Source organism: Urocitellus parryii, chromosome 2 (assembly GCF_045843805.1).
Source record: "Urocitellus parryii isolate mUroPar1 chromosome 2, mUroPar1.hap1, whole genome shotgun sequence".
NCBI lineage: Eukaryota > Metazoa > Chordata > Mammalia > Rodentia > Sciuridae > Urocitellus > Urocitellus parryii.
The window spans coordinates 38,518,649-38,533,921 of NC_135532.1; the positions used below are offsets into that span (position 1 = coordinate 38,518,649).

General features: G+C 34.2%; 1 protein-coding gene across 2 annotated transcripts in view; it reads right to left on the reverse strand.

Annotated features, from left to right (window-relative positions):
- The window catches only part of Fndc3a (fibronectin type III domain containing 3A), a 161,204-nt gene that overhangs the window by 65,909 nt on the left and 80,022 nt on the right, over positions 1 to 15,273 (reverse strand). Inside the window, exon 1 of one of the 2 annotated variants that reach the window (XM_026393673.2) lies at positions 2,975 to 3,060. The exons of the other annotated variant lie outside the window; for it this stretch is intronic. Coding sequence (XP_026249458.1) covers positions 2,975 to 2,981 — 7 coding nt within the window. The 5' untranslated portion in view covers positions 2,982 to 3,060. Of the gene's footprint in view, positions 1 to 2,974; positions 3,061 to 15,273 lie in introns of those variants that run through there. 2 annotated transcript variants of the gene reach the window in all.

The window sequence follows — 15,273 nt, forward strand, 5'->3', positions numbered from 1 at the left end:
GTGAGAATAGAGGGAAAGGGAAGGAGAGGAGAAAGGCAAGAGGAAGAAAAAGGGGAAAGGAAGAAAAAGGTAAGAAGAGAAGGGGGAGAGATAAGGGAGCAGCCTGGAGGAAAGTGAAGAGGGAAGATGGAGGGAAAACAGAAGGGATAAAAGAGGAAGAAAAAGGAAAAGGGTGAAAGAATAGAAGGGATAGGAGAAAGCAAATACTGAAGTGGTTAAGATAAAGTAAGGAGGGAGAGGGAATGTATACTACTGAATTATACTCCATAATATCTGGCTATGAAAATAACTTCTCAACAAAATACTTCTCTGATCCAAAACAAGCCTACCAAATTCCTAAAGTTGTTTAGAATATCTTAATTGTACACAGCTAATATAACATACTATATGCCAGGCCTTTTATACAGTTTTCTGTCCTATAATGATTTTATCAGAGAAATTTCACCACTATCCTCATTTTCTTTTTTTTTTTTTTTTTTTTTTTTTTTTTTTTTTTTTTTTTTTTTTTTTTTTTTTTTTTTTTTAAAGAGAGAGTGAGAGAGGAGAGAGAGAGAGAGAGAGAGAGAGAGAGAGAATTTTTAATATTTATTTTTTAGTTCTCGGCGGACACAACATCTTTGTTGGTATGTGGTGCTGAGGATCGAACCCGGGCCGCACGCATGCCAGGCATGGCGCGCTACCGCTTGAGCCACATCCCCAGCCCTATCCTCATTTTCTAGATGTGGAAACAGAAGCACTATTCTTTTCTTTTTTCCCCTTCTTTTGCAGTACTGGGGACAAATTCAGGTCCTCATGTGTGCTAGACAAGCATTCCACCACAAGCTACATTCCTGTCCCCTTAAAAAAAAGAAAAGAAACAAACAAACAAAACCCCCATTTATTTACAGACAAGTGTCTCTGCTACATTGCCCAAGCTAGCCTTGAACATGGGATTCTCCTCAGTAGCTGGGATTACCGGTGTATGCCAATATACCAGGCTCAGTTTCATTTCTAAGGATATAAACTCTACTACATAAATATTAAAATACTATGCATATTGGCATTTGATGTAATTTAAGCTAGGTTCTAATGTCTCAAAGGGGAGTTAAGGCTGCCTTTGTTTCAATTTCCTTGAAAACCATGAGAGAACAAAATTTTCTTAAGTTTAAGCAAATATTACCTATTAATTTAATTTACAACATGAAACTTGTATGCTGTTTTACACTTCTATGCAGAAAGGCTTCTTTCAAAATAATACTTTTTAGACAGGGTGCTTGTGAATCTGGAGGCTGAGGCAAAAGGACCCCAAGTTTGAGGTCAGTTTCAGCAACTTGGCAAGACTCTGTCCCAAAATAAAAAGGGCAGGGATGTAGCTCAGGGGTAAAGCATCCCAAGGTTCAATTCCCAGTATCAAAACAATTAAGAAAAAACAAAATCAAACAAACAAAAAAACTCTGAGGCTAGCCTTGAACTCCTCCTAGGATGTTGGGATTACAGGTGTGTGCTACTGTGCCTGGTAATGTTATTGCTGATAACATTTAAAATGGTAAAACTACATACTTGCACTGGGTTATCCTCCTTTAATAGAGATGAAACTATATAAATACTTGTAGCTATAATTCAAACCATGTTACTTTTTTTTTTTTGGTGGTACTGAGGATTGACCCCACCGCCTTGTGCATACCAACTGAGTTATATCCCCAGCCTACCATGTTACTTTTTGACAGTGGCTAAAATAGTTCATAATTTTAGTTATGTTTAAGTGTGATACTGAAAACAAAACAAAATAAACCTAACTTAAAGTAAACCAATAAGAAATCCTTACTAGTTGTAGTCAGGAATAATACCAATTAATATGCTTCTCTATGATGTAATCATTTTACTCTAGCAAGTAAATTTTCTTATTCTGAGGCAGAAATGATAAATGGTTAAGTTTTTTTAAAAAAAAGACAATTTCATCAGTACATATTTAGTACTTACAACACTAGTATGAAATAACATTTAACAATGAAAATGTAAACCCACAATATATAAATATAGTAAATATAAGTATGATGTTCAGAACAATTTTTATAGCATTATTTCTCTTGCCCTTGCTGTTTATGGTAGCAAAACCCTAAATAAAGCCAGGCATATTTAATAATGCAAATGTTTGATTGCTTCCTTTATTCCAACAATATTTTTTAATTTAAGAAGTTTTAAAAGATTAATTACAGACTGATATAAATTTGTATGCAGCAAGGGAGATTTGGCCCCACGGAAGAAGCTAAATCTATTATAGACTGTATCATTAAATGCACACTTCACACAAGAATAGCTAGCTATATCGAAACAACTATGGATACACCAAGCAGCTCCTTCAGATTCTACCTATTTTGAGCAAAATCTACTCCAAATTATAATTATTCATTATTTTTTAGGGGTACATTTCCTATCCTAAAAACCTGCAGAAGAGAAAACAATTCTATTCAGCAACTGTCTTAAATTTGGGAACCTCTCCACCTCAATTCTTAAAAAGTGCTAATACATAAGATTTTCATCTACTATAAGTGAAGTTCTTCTTTATTTTTCTTTGTTAATGCATATTCATGTTTAAGAGCAATTTTTTTTTAAAAAAAAACCTCCGAATTTGTCAAAGCATTTAAATTCTTAAAATGCAACGGGCTGCTGACTGCTGACGTGCTACACATTCTCTTTACAAGCAGGCTTTCACAATGGCTTCCAAATAATCTGATGCCAATTTTCATATTTTCGTTTTAATAAGAAAAACGTAGTAAAATAAAGAGTCCAAAATGGGATATACTGTGGAATATAAAATCAGTCTAACTCAACATAGAGACTAATCTTCTTAAAACTACATAGCAACAATTTAAAATATTTTATAGAGATTATATTTTGGCATCTATTCAAAAAACCACGCCGCAAGACTTCAGATTAATACAATGTTTTTTATGTTTTAAAATAAAAGCAAATTTTCAAAACCAGCAAATCTTACCACTCATTTTGTTTTTACAGTAGCAGCAGAGAACAAGAAAATCCAACAAGGAAACAGCGTAGTACACGTTAACAGCTTTAATTGGAGAACGGCTTAGCCTTTTTTTTTTTTTTTTTGCAAAGCTGTAAGAGGAAAAGATCCTTTGACCGAGTCACGTGATAGACGTCACGTGACCTGCTGTGACCGGGAGAGCAAAAGGAAACGGGGGAGGAAACATTCTTCTTGCACCATTTCTGACACAGAAAATTAGTCAATGATTTTTACTGCCGTTGCACTGAAAGTGACCATCTTTCAAACTTTCTTATGAAACAATTTAAAAGCTCATCAAAATACACCTTATAGAAATAAATATTTCATGTAAAGCAATTCTCTAATTACTGATAATACCCCTGAAAGCAAGATTTTCTCCTTTATTCACCCATCCTGCTGCTCATTTTTCACTTACTAGTTTGAAATAAATATAAATTATTTATTGATTTAAAAGATATTTGTTTGAAATGCCACTGAGTAACTTAATCCACTCTACATTTTAATCCTTAAGGAATGTCCACAGTACACAAAGAATTGTATATAGAATTTAGATAGGCCTGACTGACATGTTCCTAAAAGGTGGGATTTATACTGCAGGCTGGTATTTGTTTCTCTAGCTACTAAAGGCTAGCACTTTTATTGTTATGTCTGTCTTCTTTTTCTGTTTATAAAGTTTTAACCTGGATATTAAAATAGATGATTAGTGGATGGCATTCTCACTCCAATCCATTAAATATGAAAAGACAGGATCAGGTTTATGTTCTAAGAATAAGTAGAGACCAGGAAAGATACTAATATTTAGCTACAAGAGGAGAAGAAGACTTAAGAACTTTAAGGAGGCCTTTCATTACTTTATGGTATTAGTAAGTTCAGAGGAAATTTATTAGTTAACACAAATATACAAATAATGATTGTGATTTACAATAAATTGTACAGTGGAAGAAAATGGATTTTGGTATTAAAGTAAATGTTTTAATAACAGCTTCAATATTTACTAGCAAGACAAGTTACTGCTCTTCTTTGGATCTTAGTTTCTTTCTGTGAAGAAGTTAAAATAAACAACCTCATAGCATTGTTATGAGAATCAAGTTGGATAAATTTAAACACTAAGTACATTGGATGATGCCACTCTATAAAGGATAGTCTTTATAAGTAAAAGTATGATCATCATATGTTTTTAAAAAATGATAATCATATAATGCAGAATATGTGCTAGGCATCATTTGGAGTGCTTTGCTTTGTGTTTGAGAACTCAATCTTCACAACTGAAGTAGGATCGCTAATAGGTAAGAAGCAAACTACAGATAAGTAACTTGCCAAGGGCACACAGTAAGGGAAAGGCAGATTTATCTAATGATAATGTTATATTTTAAAAAGGGTACGCCATATCCAAATACCCCGTGTCTCCTAAAATGATGGAAAAAAACCTGTCAAGAAGTAACTTGGAGGAATAGGTAGAAAGCTCCTGGGAGATAAAGAAAACAAAGGACTGTTTTTTACAAGCAGGGAAATGTAATTGTTTACTTCTAACTTCCCATTAAAATGCAGGGCTGCCCTGAAGTGGAAGACTTTGGAGTAGTTTCATAGTCAAAGTTACATCAAGCCTCTGTAAACCTAACGGTACCTCTGACCATCCACCCCTAAAACAAAAAGCAAGCCCCTGTAGCCCACTTTCTCATTTTGGCTCACATTCACACAGTTGTATTTCCATTTTTGGAATCTCTTCAACTGATGGTGTCCTTCTCAGTTCTTCCTGTTGTACTCACTAGAACCCTTTTCCCCGCTACAAATAAATTCTCCTGAAACCCTAATCCTAACACAGAAGAACACTTCCAGTGCTGCCTTTATGAAACCTGGTGGTCCCAGCACACTTTCCCCAGCAGCTCCCTATCCTCTCCTGAGGCAATGCTGGAAGTTTCTAGGTAGAGGCTGCTTCTCATTACCATTATTCCTGTTTCAGGCTAAAGTTTCTTTTCCCTTGAGATCATGGAATGTGTGTATACCACCTTCTTTCCATTTTCACAGCTGTCATACTCAGTCTAGTTTACTAAGAACTTTGACAATGAGTTATGATATTGGGAATGATATATTGTGTGTATGTATAAATATGTAGCAACATATTCCCCACTATACAACTATAATGCACCAATTAAAAAAATGGGACATCCCCCTCCCCCAGGATTGAGACTGGGTAAGTGACTCAGTGGTAGACTGCTGCTCCAATGGCATGCATGAGGCCCTGGGTTTGATTCCCAGGGACCACAAAACAACCAATATAAACAAACAAAACCCTAAACAACAACAAAAAACTCTACGCTTAAAATTTCTTGAACTCAATTCTTTTACTCTGTTTTCAGTAAATTATGTTCAAAGACATATCTTGGAACTTATTATTTAGAATTCCACTAAATTATCTTTAAAATCTTTAACTGTCTTGTTTTAGTTTCTGGTCACCTTATCTTTCACCTCTCCAGTTCTCTTTCTTGTATAACTTTTATTCTTTGTCATTATGATCTCCTCTTTTCTCCTGAAAACAAACTCTTTATAGCCTGCTGGCTTCCTTTCCCATTCATATCTTCTTTTCACTTCTCCTCCCCACAAAATTTCTAATCTTAATCATATAAATACCTTCTCTTTCCTTAAATCTGAACAACATAAATAAAGTGGTATTCAGATTGGCATATTTGTTAATTTGGTTATCTCCAATGTTATTCAGCTGTTAGCACTGCTCAAGAATCATTTCAGCAATCTATCCCTGGTCCCTATCTTGTTTTCTAGAGAGATTATTAGAAATCTTCACTATGCTTGAAGATCTCTCCACCTGACCTCAACCATCTCTCTCAACGTGTAACTGAATTCTTTCAAGGTTATTCACAAACTTTTCTTACCTCTTCCCTCTATTTTCAAAAGCACTGTCAAAGGTATCTTTCTACTTCTATTTTTATCTAATCCTTTGCTTCATCACTCATCTCTGCATTTTCACTTTCTCCTTCTGTTCAACCTCTTTGAACTCTTCTGTGCCCACAAACATGATAAAGTTTCAAATATACACTACCCCTCTCCAAGAAATAATAACACTTTTTTCCCCCCTGTGATACCATCAGCTATCACTCTTCATCAATCTTTTTTTTTTTTTTTGTTACCAGGGACTGAACCCAGGGGTGCTTAACCACTGAGCCACATTCCTAGTCCTTTTAATATATTATTTTGAGACAGGCTCTTACTAAGTTACTTAGGGCCTCACTAAATTGCTGAGGCTGACTTTCAACTCGTGATCCTCCTGCCTCAACCTCTTGAGTTGCTGGGATTATAGGTGTGCGTGTACCACTGCGCCCAGCTTTAATCAATCTTCTAAAAATTAACATGAACAGACTTTATTTTCTGACCTTATATTCACTTTTAAATTATTAACAAAAGTTTGATACATACAAAGGAAAATAGTAAAAGTCATTAGACACATTAAAGTGACTACCTCATACCTACTATCCAAGACAAATGACAGTCCACAAGTGTTGGGACCATTTTTACTCCTTTACCATCCAATCCTTTGTGCAGTCTCCACTATTCTGATTTTTCATTTTATTATTACCCTTCTTTTACAAATAGTTTTCTAGGCTAAGGGTATGGTTCAGTGGTAGAATGTTTACCTAGCATGCATGACACTTTGGGTTCAATCCCCAGCGGAAAAAAACTTTCTAAAAAGAAATCACGTATACCTCTAAATGACGTTAATTTGCTCGCTTTTGAGTCTTAAAAATTAAGCATCTTAAGTAACTTACTTTTGTTTTTCTTTCTTTTTTGGGTACCCGGGATTGAATTCAGGGGCACTCAACCACTGAGCCACATCCCCTATTTTGTATTTTATTTAGGTCTCACTTGAGTTGCTTTGCACCTCACCATTACTAAGGCTGGTTTTGAACTCGCAATCATTCTGTCTTGGCCTCTCAAGCTGCTGGGATTACAGGTGTGCATCACTGTGCCCAGCAGTAACTTGCTTTTTTTTTTTTAAATATTTTTTTCAGTTGTAGTTGGACACAATAGCTTTATTTTATTTATTTGTTTTTATGTGGTGCTGAGGATCGAACATGTAGGGTCCTGTAATTGTAGTTTCCTCATTTTCATTTACTACTTCATATAAATAACTATAATTTCTTTATTCTATCACTAACTTTGGGATTTTTTCCAGTTAATTTTTTTTTTTTTTTGTTATTGATGTTTGTTATCATTCACTTACTGTTCATCAACAAACCACATGTAGAATGTCTACAAAGTGCCAGGTACTGTTTTGGATACTTTGGCTATATCATTAAATGAAAAAGGACAAAAATTCCTGCCCTTCTAGAGTTTATATTGAGGGAAAGAAAATAATTAATAATGAGAAATAAATAAAAAAATAATATCCAAGTAAACCATATAGATTCAAGAACATATATGCTGGGAATATGTTTGAAGGTGATAAATGTTATGGAGTAGGGGAGAAAAGGACCAGGGTGCAGATGACTGAGTACCAAGATGAGCTAGTGGTGATGGGGGAGACTGAAAATTGCATCTTAAAATACAGGTATCAATTTAGATTTCACTGAGAAGGTGACTTTTGAGCAGATGAGAAAGAAAGGTGGGAGGCAATGAATCATGTGAATGTCTGAAGGAAGATTATTCTACACAGTGGGAGAAAACCAGTGCATAGGCTCCAAAGCATGTTCAAGACATAGCAAGGACACCAGTGTCATGAGAGCAGAATATGTGAGGAGGAGAAAAGGAGTGAGGTAACACTGGGAAAGATGGAAGTTAAGAGATTCCATCAGGTCCTTGTAGGTTATCGTGAGAACTTTGGCTTTACTTTGAAATGGGTAGCCATGGCTGGATTTTAAGATATTATCTGAATTATAAAATTAAAAAAAAAAATTCACCTGACTCACATATTAGTGGTGGGAATATAGTACAATACTTGGGAAAACTGGCAGAGCTGAACAAATGCATACCCTATACTTCCACTAAGTATATGGGCAATGAAAATGCTTACATATATCACCAAAGGGTAGGATTTAGAATGTTCATAGCAGTACTTTTGTAATAGCACCAAACTGAATGAAACAGATTGGGGAACAATCAGGTATTCAGATTTGGATGTGATACATATTCAAATGTCTAGCAGGCACCTAAAAAGATCTCATGTAGCAGGCTGTTGGCTTAATTGTCTGAGATGGAGATAATCCTTGGTTTAATCAAGGTGATGGAGATATAAATTCCAGTCTTTGGTGGTAGACAGGCTTTTAACCCATGAGACTTAATGACATCACTAAGGAAGTAAAAGAGAGGGAGAAAAGAATCTAATGCTTTAGACAGAACATTGAGGCTATTTCTGTATGTCTCAACCCACATTAAGGTACTCTGTATACCTAGGAGGAGAAATGCTGGGTGATGGGAATATTAATTTTCATAAGACAGTGCCAAATAATTTTACTGAGTATATCAATTTATATTCCCATTAGTCAATCATGTATAAGAGGTTCTAATGATTCAGTCTCACTACTACTTAGTATTCAGATTTAAAAAATTTTTGCAACTTCACTTTGATCTTATTTTATATCACCTAGTCCATGTCTATAATCCTTTTTTTCTTTTTGAGAGAGAGAGAGAGAGAGAGAGAGAGAGAGAGAGAGAGATTTTTAATATTTATTTTTTAGTTTTCGGTAGACATAACATCTTCTTTTTATTTTTATGTGGTGCTGAGGATCGAATCCAGCACCCCGCACATGCCAGGCGAGCGCGCTACCGCTTGTGCCACATCCCCAGCCCAATATAATCCATTTTTAAAAAACATTCAGTTTTTAGGTGTAGATGGACACAACACAAATGCCTTTATTTTTATGTTGTGCTGAGGATCAAACCCGGGTCCCACCCATGCTAGGCGAGCGCTGTACCGCTGAGCCACAATCCCAGCCCAATATAATCCATTTTTGTACTCTTTTTAAATAGATTGATAAGAGTTTTTGAGTTTTCTGGGTATTCATTCTTTAGGGTCAAACTGGCTGAAAATATGTTCTTCTAGTTTATGATTCGTTTTTATTTAATTATGGTGTACAGAAATTCTTAATTGTAATGGAATCAAATATACTAATATTTTGATGGCATTGTGTCTGTCTAAAGAAATCTCTCTGTATTCCATAATAATGAGATAATCTCCTTTTTAAAAAGTTGTTCTTATTTATTTGGTATTGGGGATTGAATCTAGGAATGCTTTGTCACCAAGCTATATTCCTAGTCTTTTCTATTTTTTTTTGTAGTTATAGATGAACACAATACCTTTATTTTGTTCATTTATTTTTTTATGTGGTGATGAGGATTGAACACAGTGCCTCACATGTTCTACCACTAAGCTACAACCACAGGGTCTTATGAAGTTGTTGAGACATCCTTGAACCTTTGATCCTCCTATCTCAGGCTCCTGAATCACTGGGATTACATAAGTGTGTTACCATGCTAGTCGTCCTTTATTATTATTTTTACATCTATCCTTTCACATGTAATTCTTTGAGAACTGACTTTTGGGTAGGTTCTGAGGAAAGGGTCTAATTCCATTTTAAATAGAAATGGATCACCAATTGTCTCAGCAATTATTTTATGATTCCCAACTCTTGGGATGAGCCTCTTACTTCTTGTGGGCAAAGCAATACAATTAAAATTATCTTATGGAAGATCTTGTTTTATAAGAAGATGTTTTCCCAGAGCATCCAGTCTACCAAATGAAACTGAAGTTCTTCAAAATTACGTCAATCCACTGCAGTCACACCCAGAACATTCTTAGATTATAGTGGCAACAGTGATTAAGATAAAATTCTTATTTACCAAATCCAACTGTCATTGCTGACAACTCTCAAATTATTCCTCCTTAACACTTGAAATACTAGTCTTTCCTGGTTCCCCTTTTATCTTCTGATCAGATCCTTTTCAATTCCTTAAGGAATTATCTTCTGTTCTTCCTCTACATTTTGGTTTTCCTGAGAGTTTTGCTTTTGGCTTGCTTCTTTTGTTACTCTACATGATCTCTTTAAGGTGACCTTCTTTACTCTCCTGAAAATGTATAGTTCTATATCTCATTCAGACCTTTCTCATGAGCTCTAGGCCTGTAATAGTCAGTACACATGAAACTCAAAATTATTCTTCCATCAATACTCACTCCACTACTTTTTTTTTTTCTTAACGATAAGGTTAAATTTCTACCTCAACAGAGAAACTTGAGAGTTCCTAGACTTTTATTTCCCCATACCAGCTGTTTGGAAGTCCTGATAGTCTCCCGAATATTTTTCAAATCCATGTTTTCTTATTCTATTGCTAGTGTCTTAGAGATACTCATGTCTTTCCAGAACTATTCTACCAGTCTCCTAATGCAACTCATTAACACCAGTCCCTAGCAATCAATACATCTCACATTAGTGCTAAAATGATCTACAAAACAAATCTGTTTTCTCCTTTGCTTAAAACCCACAACTGATTCTTTATCATTTATGAGACAAGTCTAAGCTATGACTATGGCCTGCTATGCTTGCCATGAAGCAGGTGGTGTCGCTTAAACTAGTAAAATACCAGTCTATACTTGTCAATACTGAGTGAATCACATTTTTTTTCACTTGCATCAAAATATTTTCAAGTGAATTGGTATTATTGTGCTATTTTACCATTCATTTTACAATAATTTGTAATATTTGTTATAGACTTAACAACAGAACCAGCATAAAAAGTGGTGAGAAGCATGAACTTCTGAGCTAGTTCATTTAACTCTAATAATAGCTTATGGCTACTAGACCTTACAAATTACTTAATCTTTTTGTAATTTAGTTTCCTCACCTATAAAATGGAATAAAAAATGTTACATATAATTACATATTATATATAATAGTTATATATATTCATAAGAATATAATGCAGACTAAATGACTTCATATTTGTGAAGTGCTACAGTACTTACTACACAACTGAGTGTATAAGCAATGTCACCCAAGAATAGTGTTAGTGCTCATCTTGACAAGACTACCTGAAAATCAATTGTTTAAGGAATGCTGGTTAACTTCAAACAACTGCTATGATATATCATGCTATTAAGAAAGGTCTCTGCAAAACACTTGAGACAATGTTATGATAATAAAAAGCAGGTACATTTTCGATATTTATTTTCTCTTTAATTTGTCATCAGTTGTGTTTTGTGCTTTTACTGCTTTTTGGTTTTGGTGCTACATGTATCTCTTCAGTTATCTTTCAGAACAAGTTTGGCTATTAAGTAATTCATTGCTTATGAATTACTAAAATTTGCTAAAATTGTCATATTCAGGCAAGAATGAAAAATGAAAACTATGCAACCATAGGTTCTCAATGCATCCTCTAAGATTTTTTTCCTATAGCAAAATTGTTGGATGCAGATTATCTAAATAAGAAGGTCTTTAGGAAACAAACATACAATAACATTTTCCTTAGTATTACTAAAAGGTCCTTGGAAGTAGGAACCACAAGTATAATACCAGAGAGCTCTAATACTCAGTCTTACTGACAAGGTTCCTACTTTCAAGGACCTTTCAGTTATACTGAGTTTTAGAGCTCTCTGGTAACTGTGACAATATTAAAGGTACAGAGGTAAGTTTTGTTAGAATGGTACAGAAGGTAGGCATTAAAAACTCCTAGAACACATGAAACACACTGAAAAGTCCTACCATTTGGTGAGAAGATCCAACACAATTCACCTCAAATATATGTCAGCTACATATAACTATAATAAAGTAAAATATACTCAAATATGTCTCACTAAATGTTGTGAAGAAAGAGTCTAAGTTTCTAGTAAGAAACATGTATGGAAATGATATTGTGTGGAAAATAGTCAATGGCCAAACTTGTTCTCAAAGATACTGAAGGCAACCTAAACCAAAAAGCAGTAAAAACACAAAACACAATGGATAACAAATTAAAGGGAAACTTAACATAGAAAAAATAATAAAAAATAAGAAGTGAGGCTGGTCTTATGCTATAACTAGAGTTGGTCAATAAATGTACTTTGGTTTGTGTGAGATGAAATGCTCTGATTAAAATTAAATGCTATGATTGCACTGTCAAACTAGTCCTCTGCAGATCAAGTATGGCTCATACTGCACACAGCATGACCCTAATGGTTTGGCTTGGAAAAAAAAAAAAAAAAACCAAAAAACTAAAGTGGGAAAATTCAGTAAAGCAACAATTAATGTCCAACACTTTAAGCAATGTACATTCCAAAAGAATTGCAAAATAAACATCTAAGGCAGTCAAACTAGTTGACTTGCAGAAACAACTTTTAAAAAGTTGAAATGATTTCCCCAGTTCTTACATGGATTGAGATAATAAATAGAAAATAGCTATGTCACTAGTGGGCCATGCTTGACATAATATCTGATGACCATGGAAAAGTGAATATTTGCTAGAATAAATATAGAATTATTAAAAAAGTTGAAATGACTTTTTCCCCCTGGCAATAAGTAAACAAGACCAGCTATTTATTATGGCTGCATTTTGATTGTAATACAAAGTCTCAGTCACCTGCATGTCAGAAAATTTAAGCAGCAGACTCATATAGCTCAGCAAAGAGTAATTTTGGATGATTAAAATATAAGAGGGCAGGGATGTGAAATGCATCTTTCTTTCTCCTCTACAAAATTTTATCTGATTCCTCAAAGGACTGACTCTATTACATGTCCCTGATTCTTGAGGCAGCATTAAGATATAGGTTCTGCATAAGTATCTAAATATCATGTGTAAGCTCAGGCATCTTAGGTCATTAATGATGCATGTTCACAGAGTCAAAGTACCAGGGAGAGGGCACTGAATGCTACTAACCAAGAGTTCCAGGAGGATGTCTATTGCTGGGAGATGATGACAATGATAAATGCAAATGACTTCAGGAAGATAACGTGAGCAAAGGATAAGAACCCATAATTTTGTCCTTGAGCATAAACCAAATCTTGTTCCTTTTTCTTTTTGTCATGTTTTTCTTCTTTTGCCTTTCAGAGGCCTTAGTCATGTTGCCTCATAATTTCTTTCCCTATAATTTTCTCCTTTATTTAAATTATACAGTATTAATTTAAAAAAATTATACTTTATATGATCATACCAACAGAAAGCTAATATGAGAATCATTCTAAAGCCAGATATATTATAGGTGAATTGGGGGATGAGGGAGGCTAGGAGACTAGGTATTAACTGCAGAATGGTCAATACAGATGGCTGTTTTCTTACGTACTATGTTCTAAGCATTGATTTTGTGTACCAGTGAAATTTCAAAATGAAGTCTAGTGAATCACCAACCATTTTTTCTTAAAAATTAGGCCAAGTAAAGATATTAAAGGAAAGAAGAAATTAAGGACAAACAGAAGGGAGTCTATCTTGTTTTTATCACATCACCTCACAATGAGAGAATATTTCATCTTCAAAATTATAACTTCAGTAGGAAGTATTAAACTTCAGAATTTAAAAAAGACCTTTAAACTGAATAAATTTTATAATGTGAAAAAAAATCACATTATCCTTATTTTTCCCATTTCTTAGACTGATGAGATTTCCCCAAATTTTGGAAAAAGATTTTTTTTTTTTTCATCAAACTGCCTATACTGTTGTATCTTATGTTTGATATAAATTTGAACTGCTGATACTTCAACTGACTCCTTTCCATAATATTTAAAAAAAATTTTTTTAGTTGTAGATGGACATAATACCTTTATTTTATTTATTTACGTATTTATTTATTTACTTTTAGGTAGTGCTGAGGATCGAACTCAGGGCCTCACATGTGCTAAGTGAGCACTTTACCTCTGAGCCCCAACCCCAACCCATATATTTTAAGATTATAATGTTTATATTATGAAAATATTTTTGTTTCTGAGGTGCTTTGCTGTCTGGTAAGCCTGGAATAAATTCTGCTAAGTGGAGGATGATATTACCATTACTATTTTTTCTTATGAAATGCACAAATATTTAGGTCTGAACATTTTTTTTCATGGACAATAAAATACCTTTAATTATTTTTACAAATAAATCCCACTGAACTTTTTTTTAAAAGTTTTTACTGGTGCATTATTATTATATTATTATACATATTAGAGGGATTTGTTGTTACATATACATACATGCACACAACATAATTTGGTCAATTTAATTCCCTATTGCTTACTTTAGTTGTAATTCTTTCAAGTGTTTCACTAAATTTAGATATGTTTTTTTGGAGCTCATTATTGCTGAAAGAGTTTATTGTAAAATAATAAAAGTAATATAATCATAAATTTATGCAATAAATGAAAAAATATTCAGAATATTTTTATATAACTAAGACAGGAATATTTAAATTATTTTCTTAATGTAGTTCACATTCTTGTAACCTATGATTTCTACTGGTTCCTCCAGTTGATAGTCTACTGACACCAAGTGGCCAGCAGGGGCAGCGGCACCAAATACTTCTGCAACTACCATGAGACTCAAAGTGCTAAGGTTTCAAACTGTTCCCTCAAAATTTATGTGTTTGAAACCTAATCCTCAAATTCATATGTTGACGGCACTCAGAGGTTGGGTCTTTGGGAGATAAATAGAAATAGATGAAGTCATAAGGGTAGGATTCCCATGATAGGACTAGTGGTTTTAAAAAAGAAAGAGAGCCCTAAGTGGTGCCATCCACCATGATATCTGCTGTAAGAAGAGACCTTCACTGGATACAGACCCTCAATTGTGGACTTTAAACACTCCAGAATCAAGAAATAATATGTATATATTTTATATCACTCAAGTCTGAGGTACTGAGTAAAAAAAAAATGGGATAAGACACTAAGTGTATTCATTTTACTACCATGTACTTTAACTGCCATATTTGACACTCTTTTGGCAAGGATCAGGAAAAGAGAGAGATTTATTCTGGTTGTGTGTAAGATTTTACCATAGTTAAAGTGAACACTCAAATGATGGAAAAACTACTTACTAGATGAGAACAAGGCAGAAGTGGGACCTGCAAAATGGTGGTCGACCTAATTTATGACAGTTTATCTTAATGGAACTACTAATAATTCTCTGTTAAAAATGACAAATCTGAGGTTGTGGCTGGGGTTGTGGCTCAGTGGCAGAGCACTTGCCTAGCATGTGTGAGGCTCTGGGTTCGGGTCTTAGCACCACGTATAAATGAATAAAATAAAGGTCCATTGACAACTTAAAAAAAAATCATTCTTTAAAAAAATGACAAATCTGAGACAAATGTTAAATAAACCAGTCAG